At 36.8% G+C, this 19384-nt stretch overlaps 1 protein-coding gene across 6 annotated transcripts in view; it reads left to right on the forward strand.

Annotated features, from left to right (window-relative positions):
- Window positions 1-19384, forward strand: part of COL11A1 (collagen type XI alpha 1 chain) — a 201878-nt gene that overhangs the window by 120930 nt on the left and 61564 nt on the right. For all 6 annotated transcript variants that reach the window (XM_032302425.1, XM_032302426.1, XM_032302429.1 and 3 more), the window contains 5 exons: window positions 5766-5819; window positions 10597-10650; window positions 13972-14079; window positions 14475-14564; window positions 14817-14870. In XM_032302425.1, coding sequence (XP_032158316.1) covers window positions 5766-5819; window positions 10597-10650; window positions 13972-14079; window positions 14475-14564; window positions 14817-14870 — 360 coding nt within the window. The remainder of the gene's footprint in view (window positions 1-5765; window positions 5820-10596; window positions 10651-13971; window positions 14080-14474; window positions 14565-14816; window positions 14871-19384) is intronic.

The raw sequence follows: 19384 nt of genomic DNA on the forward strand, positions 1-19384 counted from the left end.
TGTAATGCTAACCTTCTTGATTTATACCCCCTTTTTATATAATTTGCTGAGATATTCAAAGAGCTTCACAAAGTTAACTGAAATCCTTTATTCTCATACTTAAATATTCATGGAAACATAGGACATGCTCAACGCTCAGTTGTTTTCTGCTTCTTTTCTTAGCAGTCTACTCAGTTTATTTATGAGAACTAGAATCAACTTACCCACTGTTTTAGTCCATTCTGGCTCCAATAACAAAAAAAACTGCCAAAACCAACCACACAAAAAAACACACACAGAGACCAGCTAGCTTATAAACAACAGGAATGTATTTCTCACAGTTCTGGAGGCTGGAGGTCCTAGATCAGCATACCAGTGTGGTCAGGTGAGGGCCCTCTTTCAAGTAACAGACTTCCTATAGTGTCTTCACGTGGCAGAAGGGGTTAGGGAGCTCTCCCGGGCTGCTTTCATGTCCCTGATTTCATTCCTGAAGTTCTCATCTTCGTGAGGTAAGCACCTCCCGAAGGCCCAAGGGACTAATAACATCGCCTCTGAGGTTAGGATTTCAATATATGAATTTCTGCGTATAACTTAGGATTTCAACATGCATTTCAACACAGTTTCAGACCATAACACCTATGTGTCTAAGGAAGTTGTTCTCAAAGTGTGTTCTTTGGGTCAGAGCATCGTAGTACCACTGGAGATTTCTTAGACATGCTACCTTGCTCAGCTAGTCAGAACTCCAAGAGAGCGGCCCATGTGTTTAGTAAATTCTCCAGATAGTTCTGACGCACGCTAAAATTTGTGAGTCACTCTTCCGGTCTACACCAGATAATGCTATGCAAACTTTAATGTGCATACAAATTGTGTGGGTACCTTGTTAAAAATGTAGATTGGATTTAATAGGTCTGGGGTGAGTCTTGATTCTTTACCTTACTGACAATGGTCCAGGTGATGTCAATGCTACTGCTCCATGGGCCATACTTTAAGTAACAAAGATAAAAAACATTTTGACCAAAAATAAAACGAACGTAGTTTGGCTATGATCAACTCAGCAGGAAGCTAAGTATAGTTAAAATTTTCAGTCAATAATTTGAGAACCAAATGTTTTTTCACTGCAATAATACAGATAACTAAATCATTACTAGTAGTTTTATTCACATTCTGGATATTTTCTTTTTGGGGGTTCATTGATATACATTTTTCAGCTGAATATTCTAAATTGATTTTGAACTGAATCTTTTTGACAAAACCACAACATTCACCTTGTATGAGGAGGTTATATGGGGCTTTTTATATATGCCAGTATTTCAAAAATTGTATATCCTAGTTCTCTATTTTCAAATAATTATAGTTAACCAAATATAGCCCTTAACAATCTCACATAAAGAAACAATTCAGAAAGTTCTGAACTAGGATGTTAAAATTTTAAATAAATATTACATCTGATTAAATTATACTTTTAAATATGTTGAAAATAATTTATAACTAAATGAATATGGGCATCCAATTTTTTATTGAATTGAATAATTCTCAATTTTACTGATAACTTTAAAGTGTGACTTTAGCTCACATCTTCAAAATATGAATTATTTATCATGAAATACTGACTTATAGTAAATATTAAATGTTGACACCATCTCTTACTTTTGGCAACAATTTTTATTTTATTTATTTATTTATTTTTAAAAATATTTAATTTATTTATTTGACAGACAGAGATCACAAGTAGTCAGAGAGGCAGGCAGAGAGAGCGGAGGAAGCAGGCTCCCTGCTGAACAGAGAGCCCGATGTGGGGCTTGATCCCAGGACCCTGAGATCGTGTCCTGAGCCGAAGGCAGAGGCTTTAACCCACTGAGCCACCCAGGCACCCTGGAAACAATTTTTAGACACTATGTTTAAAATATTATTTTCAACAATATTTTGCTTTATTACTGCAAACATATAAAAAAGAATTGTTATCTATATTATAGTATTTTAAAAGGCTTAATGCAAATAGTTAGTATTAAATATAGGATATTATCAGTACTACCTGTATTTAGTGTTGTTTACCCACCATGTCAGTTCCCTTCAAAATGTAATATAGTCACGCAAAGTTACACATGTAGTGAACTGAAAACACAGTTCCAAAAATGTATTCATAAGACATTTTTTTTAAAAAGACTTTATTTATTTAACAGAGAGAGAGAGATCACAAGTAGGCAGAGAGCAAGGGGGAAGCAGGCTCCCTGCTGAGCAGAGAGCTCGATGTGGGGCTCGATCCCAGGACCCTGAGATTATGACCTGAGCTGAAGGCAGAGGCTTAAGTCACTGAGCCACCCAGGCGCCCCCATAAGACATTTTTCATAAGTATTTTGAAGCTGTGTGCATAGATCATTGTTTAGGAACATAAAATCCAGTGATATATATAAGTACCACATTATCATATCATTTATATTTGTACATATTGTACATATTGCTAAGAATTGTTTCCTTCATGTAATGTAATTTTATTGTCAAGGAAAACCGTTTGACCCATTTTTCCTCAGGCTTTTTCAGTCCATTCTCTCATGTATCTTTCAACAAGTTTTGAGCCATTAATCATGCATGCATTTTTGTCTCTAAGAAGTATTAGAAGCACAATAAGTGCCTACATTTGAGAAGCAAGCAGACTAGTTGGAGAGGCAGGACACTGTTAAGGAACATTGCTTTCACTGCTAAACAAAATGATTTTAGTACTCTGTTTCTGTGACAAATGAAACATCAGAGCATGAACTAAAAGTACCTATTATTTCTCTGGTATGCAGTTTTATAACATTTAGGACAGAAATGCCTTCATCTCTTTCATATGGAAAGAAGCAATTCAGGTGGAGGGTGAGAGCCAAACTCCTTTTCCTACAAATAAATCGGCTCATCTTCCTTGTAATCAGAAAATGTGTGTGTGTGTGTGCACGCGTGTGTGTATGTTTTTATATATAAATTCACACATATACACATACACAAATGGATTATGTATCGAAGGCTTGGAATGTTCATGTTTAGAGTCTGTTAATGTCATGCCAGTGTCAGAATATAGTTACCCCATGAAGAAGAATTTTAACTCAAGATGATTGAGATTTATAACACAACTATTATGAGATACATTCTATTTATAGAAGAGGAAAAATCAAAATTCAGTTCTAGTGGGAAGTGAAAAAAATATCCTTAACACTTATTTATAAGTGTCTTTTCACAGATTGCCTTGTACACTCTCATTTTGGTAAATTTGTTGCCACTACCCTTCAACAACATCAAAGGTGCATTCTATTTTGACCAATAAAATTATTTTAAAATTAATGCTGTGAAATTATTTGGTAATCATTCTGCTTTATTTTATTGGATAGTAGTGTGGGAGCATTATAATTATTTAGAATTAATCACTTAATATTTGAAATATATACTTAAATCAAAAAATGATAATGATATGAATTCTTTATGTAGTCTATTAACACTGTTCCCTCACGATATGTAGGAAAGTCATTAAAAATCACGTTGTATTTATACCAAGGTGACATTGTTTTGATTTAAGACCACCATTTTTTTAAAGATTTTTTAAACAATTTATTTACTTGGGGCGCCTGGGTGGCTCAGTGGGTAAGCCGCTACCTTCGGCTCAGGTCATGATCCCAGGGTCCTGGGATCGAGTCCCGCATCGGGCTCTCTGCTCAGCAGGGAGCCTGCTTCCTCCTCTCTCTCTCTGCCTGCCTCTCTGCCTACTTGTGATCTCTCTCTCTGTCAAATAAATAAATTAATTAATTTTTAAAAAAACTTATAAAAAATTTTATTTATTTGACAGAGATCACAAGTAGGCAGAGAGGCAGGCATAGAGAGAGTGAGGAGAAGCAGGCTCCCCACTGAGCAGAAAGCCTGATGCGGGGCTTGATCCCAGGACCCTGGGATCATGACCTGAGCCGAAGGCAGAGGCTTTAACCCACTGAGCCACCCAGGCGCCCCTAAGATCACCATTTTAAAGGATTATGATATTTTGCAATAAAAGTGTAACCTGTGCTTCTCAAATCAGCAAATGTAATGAGATATTGAAATATATATTTACAGATTGTTAGAAAATGTGTAAATGGTTTATGCCGATGGCAAAACACATCATTTGAGAGGCCTTTTAGTACTGTGGGTGGGGGGAATGCCCCATTTCTGTATACTATCCTTTAGCTGCCACTCTGTGTTTTTAGTTAAAACTCCTGCCCCCAATTGACAGTACATTTATTCCTATATGTATCAAAATAATAACACACTATAGACTTTTTGTTTACTGTTTTGAATTACTGAACTTACATGAAGTCTGCTATCAATTAACTACTTATTTCTGTGCTTCACCTTTAAACTGAGGGCAGAGCTAACTCTTACATGACTGCATATCTAGTGCCTAATACATAAAAATATGTAATAGGTGGTTAAGAAAGAAGAAATGTTTTGGGGCCTTGATTAAAAACACTCCAGTGTTGGTCTTTTCAGAGGCTGACACTAGACTCACTGAGGTGATCATGGGAACCATGAGCAGATCACTGAGTAAGCGATAATCTTGTGAAGTGTCCTAAGAACAGTCATTAATTCAGAGCTGTTAGTTCACATGGCAGCCCGGGATGAGATGAGATCAGGGAACAGAGCTGGGACCGGAGTCAGGCCTTTCTCCTGAGCTTTTGAAGCCAAAGTCAAAAAGCCTTACTCCAGTGAAACAAAGCTGTCAGTGAAAATAATCTTCTTTTGAAAGAAAGCCTCATTTTCTAACTTAGTATAATAATAATTGATATTTGAAAATGGATTTTTGTAAATAATGTATTTTTAAAATAAGTAGATTTAAATGATTAACAGGGTGTGAGAGGTGTATCTGTTATGGTTAAAAATATTACTAAAATGATCATTTCTCTTCGTTTATCTGGAGGGTAATAATATTTCTGCATCTACCTATTAAACCTGTTTTGAAATCTGACCCCAATACTTAATGGTTTCTGAGCAGGATGACTAATCCATAGTGCAGACTAAAGAAGCAATCTATAGTTCTACTAAGTATCTAAAACAGAGGAACCACACAGAGTTGTTTACTTTAAGTACTCAGTTAATTGCTTCATTTATTTCTTCAGTCATGACACAGACAGCATCCTTTAGAGAAAGCGGTACATAGTAGAGCGGCTGTCCAGGGCTTAACAAACATTATGTGTCCAAGAGGATATTTAAGAAAACCAGCTGGGAAAATTTGGCCCTGACGACTTCTAAAATTGAACATAGACCTGACCTTTTTCCCTTTATTTGAAGCAATTGAAAGACGAATTGCCCTTGTTTCTAGGTTTGTATTTCTTTTTATTCTTATCAGTTAGAAGCTCAGAGCACCACTAGAGGACACCATCTTTCTGCTATCCAGATCTTGATGCACAGGAAATTGAGTTAGGAACAGATCACCAAAAAAGAGGGGAAAAACACTCCTTTGTCAATTACCGAAGAGCTAAACCTTTTTGTAAAATTAAAAACACAGATCTGTATGAATGTGTTTTTTTAAAATAAACGTTAGTGAAATCATTTATAAATGTAAAATGTTCATAAGGGAGTAATAACAATTTTCTCTTGGTCACAGTTACAGATAGAATTATCCTAAAGAGATAGAGACACATACCACTATTGTATATAAAATCAACAGAACATCAAAATATGATACTTAATGAAAATATGATGAGAAAATTGTCCAACAGATAACGTTTAAGTATAAACAATTTCAAGGAATATTTATGACCTGTGGTATTTAATATTTGTGATTTCAGGGACCACCTGGGAAGGATGGCCTGCCAGGACACCCTGGACAACGTGGAGAGACTGTAAGTGTCCCCACCCTTTTGCCTCAAATTTTCCATCTCTAGTACCTCATCATTTCACAAAAAGCTACTTTATTAGGATTACTAGGTTTTGGACAATGGAGAAATTAATCTCATTGAAACTTTTTTTTAAAAAATGTATATATAAAATACATAAATTGACCTAAATTTGTATCCCACCACAAATGAATATACTTGAGGATATGGGGTTTGATTTTACTGTCTTTACTGTCAAGAACAGCACTTGAGAGTTGAGCTGACAGAGAAGAGCCCATTATCTTTTGGACACCTCTCCAAGGTTGTCAACCTTGACCTTTTCAAAGAAGTATTTATTTAAAGATATATTCTGTCCAACCCTGTCACACATCCCCTCTCTAAAGGAAACATGTACACTAGGCCGTGCATTTAATACATTCTTCTATCCAGAACAAAAGGATGAAATATTTCCTGGTGTTGGAACATCATCAACATCAATCTGTAACTCTGTTGAATACATCCTTTTGCCTCAAGTGAGAAAATGTAAATGAAAAATGTAACTGAATTTTATTTTAAAGATTTTATTTGTTTACTTTACAGACAGAGATCATTAATAGACAAGAGAAGCAGGCAGAGAGAGCAGGAAAGCAGGGTCCCTGCCGAGCAGAGAGCCCGATGCTGGGCTCGATCCCAGGGCCCTGAGATCATGACCTGAGCCAAAGACAGCGGCTTAACCCACTGAGCCACCCAGGCGCCCCTGAATTTTATTTTAAAATTGTGAGACTATAACATTAAATAATTTGTCTGAATACCTTCTATGAATAACAGTGATTTGGGCAAGGGGGAAACTGGCACTTTAAGTATGGTTTAAAAATCCCAGTGGGTTTGTTTATTTATTCTGCTAGTGTTACCAAACCACGTGTCTGGCTTTTCCAGGGGGATGTTAATTTCATCAGAAGTTACCATAACTTAGCACATTTCCTTGGACTCAATTCTTGGATCTCACCATTGATTAATTTTATCCAGATTTCCTAAGGAAATCACAACACAGACTAGCTTTGACGATGTGTTTCGAAGTCATTTTAGGGCACGCAGCCAGCATGAAGACACATTTGGAGTTGCACTGTAGTGCACACACAGCAACAAATCTGAAAACAGGATGATCTTTTTGCGTAGGATAAACAGTCTATCAGCAACAACTCAATTCCTGTTTTGCTCACCATGTGATGATGCTTAGTGTAACAGCTTCTTCGTTTTAGTCAGATTGTAAACTTCAAAGTCTTGGATTTCAAAAGCAGAATCAAATATGATTTAGTGAGACCAAAGAGTAAAATTGTTTGGGTTTCCTCCCGGGAATTACATCTGCATGAGGAGCATAAAATAAACTCTTTAGTGGAGAATCCATACTCCAATTTGCAAATGTACGCTCATTCAAATCTTGCAGTCAATCATTTTTAACTAAGTCATTGTGTAGTTTTGTGGGTGTAACTCTAGAATATTTTCAAACTGTCTTTTGAAAAGGGGTACCTAGAGAATAGGCATTATAAAATCCCTTTTGTCTTCAATTTAATCAAGACCTTCTCCTTCTAACCAGAGGAACTATATTATATATAACATTTAAATTTAAACAAAGCATATTAAAATAGCATATTAACTAGTGATTCTAAGATAAATATTCTCCTTCAGTAGTTTCTCATAGAAAAATGGAAAATTGTATCTCTGATTCAAATCCACTTTTTTTTTTTTTCTTAAAGATTTCATTTATTTATTTGACAGAGTGATAGCACAAATAGGCCGAGCGGCAGGCAGAGGGAGAGGGAGAAATAGGCTCCTGCCTGAGCAGGGAGCTTGTTGTGGGGCTCGATCCCAGGACCCTGGGATCGTGACCTGAGCCGAAGGCAGCTGTTTAACCGAATGAGCTACCCAGGCGCCCCTCAAATCCACTTTGAAGAGCAAGAGTGCATCCATCATCCTGCAGTCAGGAACTTTTCTTTCCCGCTTTGTTCTGTGCTGACTGGGATTCAAAGGATTGCCTTGTACAGAAAGAACCAGAATCTAGAGCAGCCATATGCTGCTATATATGTGTCACCTTATTTTCAAGGGGAAAATTCTTTTGTTATATTTGAGATTCATCCCCAGTGAGAATTCCTTGAAGTGTCATTCTCCTGTTTTACAATTCAAAGCTTTTTAAGCCACTGGCAATAATTCAAAATAATTTCTGTTATACTGAAACAACCCAAATTTGTCTCAGGAACACACTGACCAAATCCTACAGCCATCCTAAAATTAACTTAGTCTCCTACAGATTATCAGAATAGAAGTTAACATTTTTACTGGGTCTTACAGCAGACCCAACACAGCAAAGCTATCTCCATTTTCAGGGACTTTGAAAAACACAATTTAACTTATTATTCTAAAATTAAATGGCAAGTGTAGTCTTATTACATGACAGTATTTAACAAGCACACTCCATTGTGAACTATATAATTTTCTTGTTCAAGGTCTTTGTTACATTTATTGGATATTTGCAAATACTCTGAATGTATTAGAGGAGCAAACATAAACAAGCTGTCCTCCAGTTTCTCTCGAATCAGTCACCTAGTCAGATGTGCTAGCACCCAAGGTTTTCTCTTTCCACATTTTTCACAGAATTTCCTCAATTAAGCATTGATTTTTAATCAGTTGATTTTCATTAATTATTATTATAAGCATTTTTTTGTGTGCTGTTCTTGCTCTTACAATTACTAAGGAAAAAAAATTAAGACTTTAATTTTTTTTTTTCACATTCAGTATTGCATTTATATCTTCATCTCAAACTTAGCGATCAGAAATTAGGAGGAGGGTAATCCAGACAGAAGGAACAGGCTATGCAAGTACCTGGTGTATGTTTATATTCAGAGAAGTGTTAGAAAATCAGCATGGCTAAGAATGTAAAACATATTCTATGATATAGTCCCCTTGTATTAGTTTGTTTTGCTATTTTTTAAAGATTTTTTTTAAAAAGACTTTACTCATTTATTTGACAGAGAGTACAAGCAGGGGAAGTGTCAGGCAGAGAGAGAGGGAGAAGCAGGCTCCTCATTGAGCAGGGATCCCGATGTGGGACTCGATCCCAGAACCCCGGATCATGACCTGAGCTGAAAGCAGGCACTTAACTGATTGAGCTTCCCAGATGCCCCTGTTTTGCTATTGAAAGTAGGATCTCAAGAGAAACCCTGTTGATCTTAAGAATTAATGGATTTTAAAAAGTAAAAGAAATCTGTTTTCTTTCCCTGAAATGTCAATTCAAGTAATTACAAATATAGGTTATTTTCCTTTTCCCTACTATAAAAATTGTTACTATTAATAATTCAGTCCGTTATCTGGGAGGTTGCTGTATAAACACAGGACTACAGTTTCTTTTTTTTTTTTTTTTTAAATCTTTTTTTTTTTTTTTTTAAAGATTTTACTTATTTATTTGACAGGCAGAGATCACAAGTAGGCAGAGAGGCAGGCAGAGAGAGAGGAGGAAGCAGGCTCCCCGCTGAGCAGAGCACCCGATGCGGGGCTCGATCCCAGGACCCTGGGACCATGACCTGAGCCGAAGGCAGAGGCTTCAACCCGCTGAGCCACCCAGGCGCCCCAGGACTACAGTTTCTGCCCTGTGCTTTCAGTCTTATTATTTCCAGTCTCATGTTGCCGTCAATACTTCGGCAAAGGCCATTTGCTTTAATTCAGTTCTGAAGGTTTTTCTCCCCATATTTTGAAGCTACTTGTCCACCTGTTAAATGTAAATTAACTTACATGAGAAGGAAATTTGCCAGTCATAGAACAGTCATACAGAATGACTAACCCAGGAGTCTAGAGAAATAAAGACACGGAAAGATATGCTCAAAGGCTTTGTTTAGTGACTACCCACTGCTTACATCTCCCAGATTTTATCTTAATGGCTGCATTATTTGCAAGGTACATTTGTAACTGTATTTGGGGGAACTTGAAGAAAGAATACTGATAAAATGCTGACATGATTACCAATCATGCAGTGTTCTTTTTATAAATGGACTCTACATCCTGATTTTTTGTTTTTGTTTTTGTTTTGTTTTGATTCTGTTCTTACTTTGCTTTCTGTTGGAATGCAGGAAAGGAAAATGCATTCGTATCACAAACCATAGATTTATGTCTGTATATAGAACCAGTGGACTGTTTCAAGAATGTCTAAATCATCATTTATTTTATCCACAACATTGCTATGTTAAAATTCTCACTCTTGCTTGACCAGGCAGAATAGGGCTCAGAATACATTCTCCCTCCGTCGTCATCCAATGGTCTTCTTTTCTTTTTTAAGTTTATTAAAAGTAATCCTTGGACTGTAATGTGAAATAATGAGGGTGGTAAATTTAGAATTTTAAAGAAAACTGGAATGTAATAACTGATATTTAAGCATTTAAAAATAAGTATTTTTAGGGGCACCTGGGTGGCTCAGTCAGTTAAACATCTGGCTTGATTTTGGCTCAAAGCCTGATCTGAAGGTTATGAGATTGAGCCCCGTGTCCAGCTGCATGCTCAGTTCATGCTTGGGATTCTCTCTCTCTCTCCCTCTTCCTCTGCTCATCCCCCCCAAAAGAAAGAAAGGAAGAAAGAAAGAAAGAAAGAAAGAAAGAAAGAAAGAAAGAAAGAAAGAAAGGAAGGAAGGGTAATAAAATAAAATAAATTTTAAAATAAGTATTTTTAGCCAAAAAGTGACTTTGTTTTAATGCGAGTTATCTTAACCAAATTTTAATTTATGCTTTTTCATGTTTTAACGGATTATGTTTTCTTTCCTTAGGGATTTCAAGGCAAGACTGGCCCCCCTGGGCCAGGGGGTGTCGTTGGACCACAGGTATGTCCCTTTACTTTATTTTTCTAATAAGATTTATTTTCCTGTTTACATTTTCATCTTTTCTATTCAAATCTTCCCATTTTATTATGATCCAAAATGGTGTATTTGAGATTTTACATCATATTTAAATAAATGCAACTGACCTTAAAATAGTTGCAATCTTAGCTGAAGAGATTTTTTTTCAGTTGGCTGCAAAATAAAAGAGAATAAAACAAATAATGAAGATTAAGTCAGAAAATTCACAAAGAAGTTAACATGAAACCCCGAACACAGTACCAATCTGCTAAAACCACCAAAACGGTTTATTAGAAAGGTTGACCATCATGTTTTCCCCATGTTTCAAATTACAAAATGACTTCAGATTTCTGAGTAGAAATTAGATTTAGATGTATAATACACTAGAAATATAATATAAAGCTTTGAACACAGATTTTTCCCTTAAATTATAGTATTTGTAGTATATTGCATGTTTCTTGAGATTTTTGTCTTTATAACAATGATTTCCATCAATGATAAAATAGTTGCAATCTTTGAATATGCCTAAATAATGACAAAGACAGTTTGTTCAACATAGGTGGCAGGAAGAGTCTCAAAAATTGATGCAATATGTTGAATTATAAAATAATTTGTGAGATAGGAAATATTTATTCTGGCAAAGTGTCATTGAATGGAAAGGACACATTAGTTTACTCAGCGGAATTTTACCCCTGCTAATAACAAATAATAGCAAAAGAGCAAGAGCAGTTGAATAAGTGTTTTAATTATTTAATTGCTTTAAATAGTTTTTTTCTCAGCCTATAATTAGTTCTTAAGACTTTGTAACTCAAATACACCCACACACATACTCACACACACAAACACACAAACGATAAGCAGAGAAGCAAAAAAACCGCATCTTCTTTCTAGGAATATGTGTAACAGAAGCAAAAATGAAGAATTCTTGGAATGATTAATCATTTAATTCCAGAGATGAATTCTGAAGCAAGGGAAATGCTGTTTATTCTTTTAGAAAAGAAAAATGCATACTTGCATGATTTTTTTTTTTTTGCCTACTTTTGTATGTATGTGCTAAAGAACTCTTTTTTTTTTTAAAGATGTTATGTATTTGTTTAGAAAGACAGCATGCATGCGAGTGGGGGAAGGGATATAGGAAGAAAATCTCAAGCCGACTGCACTGAGCATGGAGCCCCATGCGGGGCGACATCTCACAACCTTGAGATTAGGACCTGAGCCAAAGTCTAGAGTTGGTTGTTGAACCTACTGAGCCACCCACATACCTCTGTACTGAAAAATCCTTAACTGCTTATCAGTTCTAATTAAAAAAAAAAAAAACTCCCTCAATAATTAGCTACTCTTATTTTTTTTTCATTATAAGCAACTTCGTGGCAATTTTCTGTGAAAAGATATAACTTAAAGAATGATTCCTATTACATTCAATATCTGTGAATAGAAATGAAATCAAAGTCCAACTAGCATGTAAACATCAAGGGGCTTAACTGATTATTTCAGGACCTTACCCCTTTTGAAAATTCATCTCTGCCTAATGTAGACACCTGGCTTCTGAGATCTTTGTGTTGTTGTTGTTAAAATATCAGGTGTTTTACTGGGGATGCGTTTTCATTGGGTTAGTTTTCTTTATTGGTTCTTTTAAGAGAGAAAATCCAATTCCTGATTTCAGTAACCTAATTTTCAGGTTAAGAAAAAGAAGTGATTTAATAGGAACAATATTGATTGTGATATTTCATATTTATTCTCTTTTTTATAGTCATATGAATCACTGCTCATTTTTGTCTCAATGGCGATAGCCATTAAATTTGGATCAATTTTATATTGCTTGCTACTGAAATTCCAGTGATCAGATATTCAAGAAAAATTCCTCTGTGGACTGTATGTTTGTACATTAATGATAAATTGGGGACTTTCAGCAACATACAATTAAAAGAATTTAAACCTAGAAATTTACACTCAAATATAAGGCAGATGCATTCTTTCTCCTATACTAGAGGCTAAGAATCTGTTGCATTTTTAGAGAAATAACAGGGAATGATAATGCATAAACACCTTCAGCAATACATTCCACTGTTTAACAGCCTTAGCATCTGGAAACTTTCCCTTTATATGTCTTTAACTTAAATCCTTCATTTTGCTTTATTCTAAGTGGAAATACAGAGCAACTGGTCACCATTCTCTATTTACACTTGAAAGCTCATTAAACTTTAGCACCACAGAACAGCACCACTCAGGGGACACATAAATGACCTGACATTTTTCACTTTGGCATTTGTAGCAATTTAAGGGAGCGGGCTGTTTATTACAGCCTTTGGCCGGGAGGAGCTGCCAGCCCAAACTCGAGGCCTGCAGGATCTCCCTGCTACATTCCCTAGACTTTGTCAAATGAATATAGATTAACTGTAGAGAGATCTCCAGTCATGAAAATTCCAAGGAGAACTGCTTTGGCTGTTTGGGTTCCAGGGGACCGAGGCTTATTATCAAGCAGTGATTCATTGAGTAGCTACCGATGTGGTACTGATGCCTCTTTTAATCCTAAACTCATTCAACTTCTTATATAAAAAGAGGGAATGGGATGAAACTAGTTAAAACCACAGTTTTTTTTTTTTCTTAATTTTATTTATTTATTTGACACAGAGAGAGAGAGAGAGATCACAAGTTGGAGGAGAGGCAGGCAGAAAGAGAGGGGGAAGCAGGCTCCCTGCTGAGCAAAGAGCCAGACACAAGTCTCCATCCCAGGACCCCGGGATCATGACGTGAGCTGAAGACAGAGGCTTTAACCCACTGAGCCACCCAGGCACCCCAAAACCAGAGTTTTATTTATTTTTTATTTATTTTTTTTAAAGATTTTATTTATTTATTTGACAGAGAGAGATCACAAGTAGGCAGAGAGGCAGGCAGAGAGAGGAGGAAGCAGGCTCCCCGCTGAGCAGAGAGTCCGATGCGGGGCTCGATCCCAGGACCCTGAGATCATGACCTGAGCCGAAGGCAGCGGCTTAATCCACTGAGCCACCCAGACGCCCCAAAACCAGAGTTTTAAACAATACTTTGGCCTCGCTCTGAAACACTCCTGTATGGAACAAAGAAAATAGCTTTGTGAATTTACCTACGTAAATCAGGTCCTAACGAAGGATGACACTTACTGCTTTTCAGACTCCTCCCAGATATGGTGCTTTTCTGTTTTGTAGGACAGCATGGAAATAAGTGAAAATGATAACCTTCTGTGAAAAGGAGCACTATTTCTTTGGGATTTCTGTTATCCTTATCAAAAGTAAAAGAGCAATCTAATGAGATTTCGCTGATCCAATTTAGGGACCAACTGGTGAGACTGGTCCAATAGGTGAACGAGGACATCCTGGCCCTCCGGGGCCCCCTGGCGAGCAAGGTCTTCCCGGTGCTGCAGGAAAAGAAGGTGCAAAGGTATGACACACTCAAGGAAACTTCTTGGCTGAAAACATCCATTTATTTTTCACTCTGGCTTCTCATCACTTGTCCATAGGGTCTCTACATGTTAGCATAGTATTTAAATAGATCAGAAAAATATATCAGTAAAATATCCAGCTTATTGTACTTTAAGGTGTGACTGAACAATAGCATAAGATCCCTTAGGTCCATTGGCCATGAAGCCGTGCATTTATACACAGTCTTAAACATAGGTAGTGGTCAGTTCATTTTAATGTCTACGGCATTCCACACAATATTCTCATTATTGAATGACATTTAGGTTTCCCTTACAGGTTAGAGGCAGTCACAGCTTTGTGTATAGAAACATGTAGGAATTACCCTCTATGACTGATGTGTATTATATTCCTTAGGGTGACCCAGGTCCTCAAGGTGTCTCAGGGAAGGACGGACCAGCGGGACTGCGTGGTTTCCCAGGTGAAAGAGGTCTTCCGGGAGCTCAGGTATACGCAGCATACCGATAAAGCATGTAAATGAGATTACTTTTCAGAACCATGTTTCTCAGACTTAACTAAATATGCATAAGTCATTAAGGGGAGATGCCTCAACATAAGCATTGATTATCGTAATATATATGACAATGTATATTTGTGCCTAAAACACTTCTTACCATCTCCATTTTATCCATCATACACCTCCTATTTATATTCAAGTCACATGGATTCATTTTCTTTGTTTTTATTCTCATTTCCCAGGGTGCACCTGGGCTGAAAGGAGGGGAAGGTCCCCAGGGCCCACCGGGTCCAGTTGTAAGTATGATTATAACAAATAGCCGTGCTACCCTGGGTTGCAGATTATAGCTCTTCTTTCATCACTCTCGTGCTGTGATCCCACGGTGTGTAGGAGAGAAAATAAACACACGTCAATCAAATCAGTCAATGCCTGGCTTCTACTAATTGCATGCACTAATGAGTGCAGAACCAGAGGAGTTTAGACGATTGGAAATATTTACTCCACCGTTGCTGTCAGAAGGTAAAAGGAGCTAGCTTGCTTCTTAAATACCCAAGGAAATAAATCATAATTTGTCTTATTGTAAGTACTTGATGAGACTTGAATTTTGTCAATGCTTTAAAAAAAAATCTCCTAAGCGGGAAAGGTATATATTCATTTCTGTGTTATCCAGATTGCTTTATTTAGTTAATGTAACCTTACGAAGTAATTAGCAAATGAGCAAATACCAGATTTTTCCTTCACCTTTTCCTTTTAGAGATATAGATCAATCCCTCTGAAAGCAGTTGAACACAGCCTTCATTTTTGCCCATGAGTTCACCTTTGTTCTTACCTGTACTCGGAAACGTTACCAATAACAGCCAAACTTCCAGGTTTAGTGGCCTCATCTCATTCTCTTCTCATTCATATTTCAGCAAGCTGAAAAGCTGAAAGTGGCTTTAAATCCTTATACGAAATGTTGACGTCATATTCCCCACCCTCCAAAGTATTTTTTTAATGTGTCCCACTTTCTTTTTTCTTTCTTTCTTTCTTTTTTTTTTTTTTTAAAGATTTTATTTATTTGACAGAGATCACAAGTAGACAGAGAGGCAGGCACAGAGAGAGAGGAGGAAGCAGGCTCCCTGCTGAGCAGAGAGCCCAATGTGGGGCTTGATCCCAGGGTCCTGGAATCATGACCTGAGCTGAAGGCAGAGGCTTTAACCCACTGAGCCACCCACGCGCCCCTGTGTCCCGCTTTCTTGATTGCCACTGCTGCCACATTTGTTCAGACTCTCTCCTTGCTCAGTAGTGTCTTACCTCATGTTCCTGATTCTGTTTCCTTAGCTTCTCCAGTTTTGCCCACTGATTTGAGAATACAGGCACACATCCTTAACTGTGCCCTCCTTCTGCTTTTCGGCAGCTCATGATCCCACATTGCCTTCAGAAATTCACTCCTTATAATGATTATTGAGTTGTCTTCACGCCTTGGTCCCATTCACCATAGTCTGTTTTACTTGCCTTGTTGACTCCTTCTAATTCTACCCAGTTTAATGCGTTGAACTTCATCCTTCTCAAACTACCACAATCTTTTATATTTTGCAAAGAGAATACTACTTACTTTTCCCTTTCTTCAATTTTCTCTTTCTCTACTTCACCAAAATTCTACTCACCCCCAAAAGATAAGGCTGAAATGTTAAATCTTTGTAAAGTCATCTCTGGACAGTTTGCCTCCATTTCATTTATGGGTGAAATTTCTTCACCTTTAGTGATTTTTGTTGTGGTTTGTATTTTAGAAATTACATTGGAATATAACAGTTGTCTCTCTCAGTAGAATGTGAGCTTCTGTGTTATTTTAGTACCTCAAGGCACAGTGCCCGACACATAGGAATCCTTCCACATCTATCTATTTGAATTATACGAAAGCCTGATATTGGAGTTAAGTGTATATAGCATAACTAATACTGAGAACATGGCATGATAAACTTTGGCAGATTGAATAACATATTTAATCTGCAAATCACGTAATTGTCATGTTACAATGATTAAGGTAGGTATGGACATACAGTAGACATTTTTTAGAAGGAAAAATAAACAGTTCAGCAGCTATATTTGACCTTCTATATGCATAAAATTTTGTAGAATGTTTAAAAATATCCTCATAAGTTAGTGCTGGTAGCACTAGCGGAAACAAGAGCTGAATATGACAGAAGTTTTCATTTGAGCATAGACTTTTCAAACTGTTCAGCACAATGCAATCCATTTAATCAGAACTTCAGGATCTAAAGTGCATTCATTTTAGGAACTTGTATATATACTTTAAGATAAAGTTATTGTATCTGTGAAAACTGAATCATGACGACAAGGATTATACTGTTTAAACTTATCTTTTAGGGTCCAATCAAATAATGCTATTCCAGGTGTTTGCAACAGTTCATATCCGTATTTTTGTAAGGTACACAGTATATATAAGCGATACACTCAACAGAACAGTAATCAGCAATTATCTGACCGCATGAAAATGACATATTAAATATGTTATGAAAATCTAGTGTTTATTTATTGGCTTCAACACCGCTTATTTGGCAGTTGCCACTTACCTCCCTATATGCAATTAAGTTCCATGGAATATATCCCTTTAAGTGGCTTTAAGATAAACCATTTCGAAAGAAAAACACCAGAACTTAAACGACACTATAGAGACCGTTGATGATTAAATCCCTCATGACATGCACACAATAAATATCAATTCTGCAAGGGAGGGAGAAAAAGAAGAGAAAGCAGCAGAAAAGGTCTTGCAGGAGGTGGCTTCACAGAGGGCAGAAGATTGCAAGGTCATTTAAGAGCAAGAAAAAAAACAAAGGTATTAGGGAGTATCTGATCATACCAAAGCGGAGTACATTGGGAGAAGGACTAAAATTGGATGAATTCTTGCTAGGATCCAGGCACTCCGCTCTGTATTTACGTAATTTAAAGCTAAAGCAGATCTATAATATGGCATATGATTATTGAAGTTCTAAAATGGTAAGTTGAAGTCATTTGAAGATTTGAAGTTTTTGAAGCAAGTGGAGAAAAAAATGAAATGCAGTCTTTTGGAGTAAAACTTAACTTTAGGGAAAATATCATTATTATGGTGTAACATATAACGGAAATGAGAGACTCAATGAGCATAAAAGCTCAGTGCTCACTGTCTTGATGGGAGTGAGCCAGCGATGAGGCCCATGGGAAGTCGAAGGACGGTGTGGATGTAACAAACATGAGGAAGGTAGGATAGGAGGATTTATTACTAAGATCAGATGTGGGCAGTGAGGAAAGATGAAAGCTGACTGATGACCTCAAGCTTGTGTCCTTGTGAGAGTGACAGTTTACTGATGCCTTCCATGCCTGGAGCAATTTTACCTGATCAGGAGCAACGACAACAAAAACAAAACACTCTCCCCACATGGAAACCCAAAAGCTCTCAGCTGTCACAAGAGATTATAACAGGCTTTTCTACTTTGCTAATAGAAATGCTCCACAGAGGCTCACTGTGAGTTCATTTATTTTGAGTTAGTACCCTTGTTATAATAAATTCACATATCCAGTTCTGTATGCATCAACTAATTGAAATTCTCCTTAAAGCTGATGCAAAAGAAACAACTAAAGACATCATTCATATGTATGGGTTCCTTTATTGCTATAAATTATAGTAAAGAAGTATATGGTGATGTCTTACAGTGTATATCAAGGTTTTTATCTTTTTATTTTTGTGTGTGGGGGGGCAGAGGGTGAGGGAGAAAGAGGGAGATAGAAAGAATCTTAAGCAGGCTCCACATCCAGTGTGGAGTCCCACATGGGGCTTGATCTCACCATCCTGAGATCATGACCTGAGCTGAAATAAGGAGTCAGATGCTTAACTGACTGAGCCACCCAGGCACCCCTGGTAACAAGTTTTTTGTTTTGTTTTGTTTTACCTGGTAACAAGTTTTAAACAAACCTTGGTTTACTCCATCTGAAGCAATTATGTGCATGTGAAGGTTGATTAGGAAAGTTTTATTCCAAATGAAAAGTTTAAAAGAAAAACTGTTGATTTTCTAAGTGTAAACCATAACTTACCCAGAAAGCTGTTCATGTTATTTCTTATCTTTTGGGATTCAAGACTTTGTATGGTGTTACCTTGCAGCTGATAGTAAACACAAGGAATCAGGAATGGTGTCTTTGGCATGAAAGATAACACAATAGAATATTTTGTAATGAACAAAGAGTGACATCAAAATATCAGAGGAATATACCTAGTCACTCAGTGAGAGATAATGAAATTCCAAGTCGTAAGGGACAAAGTTATACAAAAATATCCTGTAAAACTTCTTGATTCTTTAGTGGATGGGTCTGAGTTTATATCCATCTATATTAACTTTGCCTTTGAGATATTGACCAAGCCATGGTAAGTGTAGGACTGAAATTCTTAAGAAGAGAGAGGGATAGAGATTTTGGCTGTTCACATTAAAGAAAATATTAAGGTGATGGATTCTCTGCAGGAAGAATGTGAATAAAGAATGTGAAGGGTAAAGGAAATAGGAAAGGGAAATGAAGTAATGTTAGAAGTGTTTATTCTTTCAACTCTTAATGCTAGGAACTTTATCATCTTTATTTGATTTTATTATTGGCTGCCAGACTCAGTAGATATTATCATTCCATTTTTTAAAGGCAATGGATCTGGAGCTTAGAGAAGGTAAACAACTTACCTGAGTTCATAGTCCTTTGGAGACAAAAAGTCATGATACGTTACACAAACTCATTTCCAGATACGTGTACCTCTACCTCTGCAGAATCTGCTTAAGTGTTTCTTCTTCTTCCT

Source organism: Mustela erminea, chromosome 10 (assembly GCF_009829155.1).
Source record: "Mustela erminea isolate mMusErm1 chromosome 10, mMusErm1.Pri, whole genome shotgun sequence".
NCBI classification, from domain to species: Eukaryota; Metazoa; Chordata; class Mammalia; order Carnivora; family Mustelidae; genus Mustela; species Mustela erminea.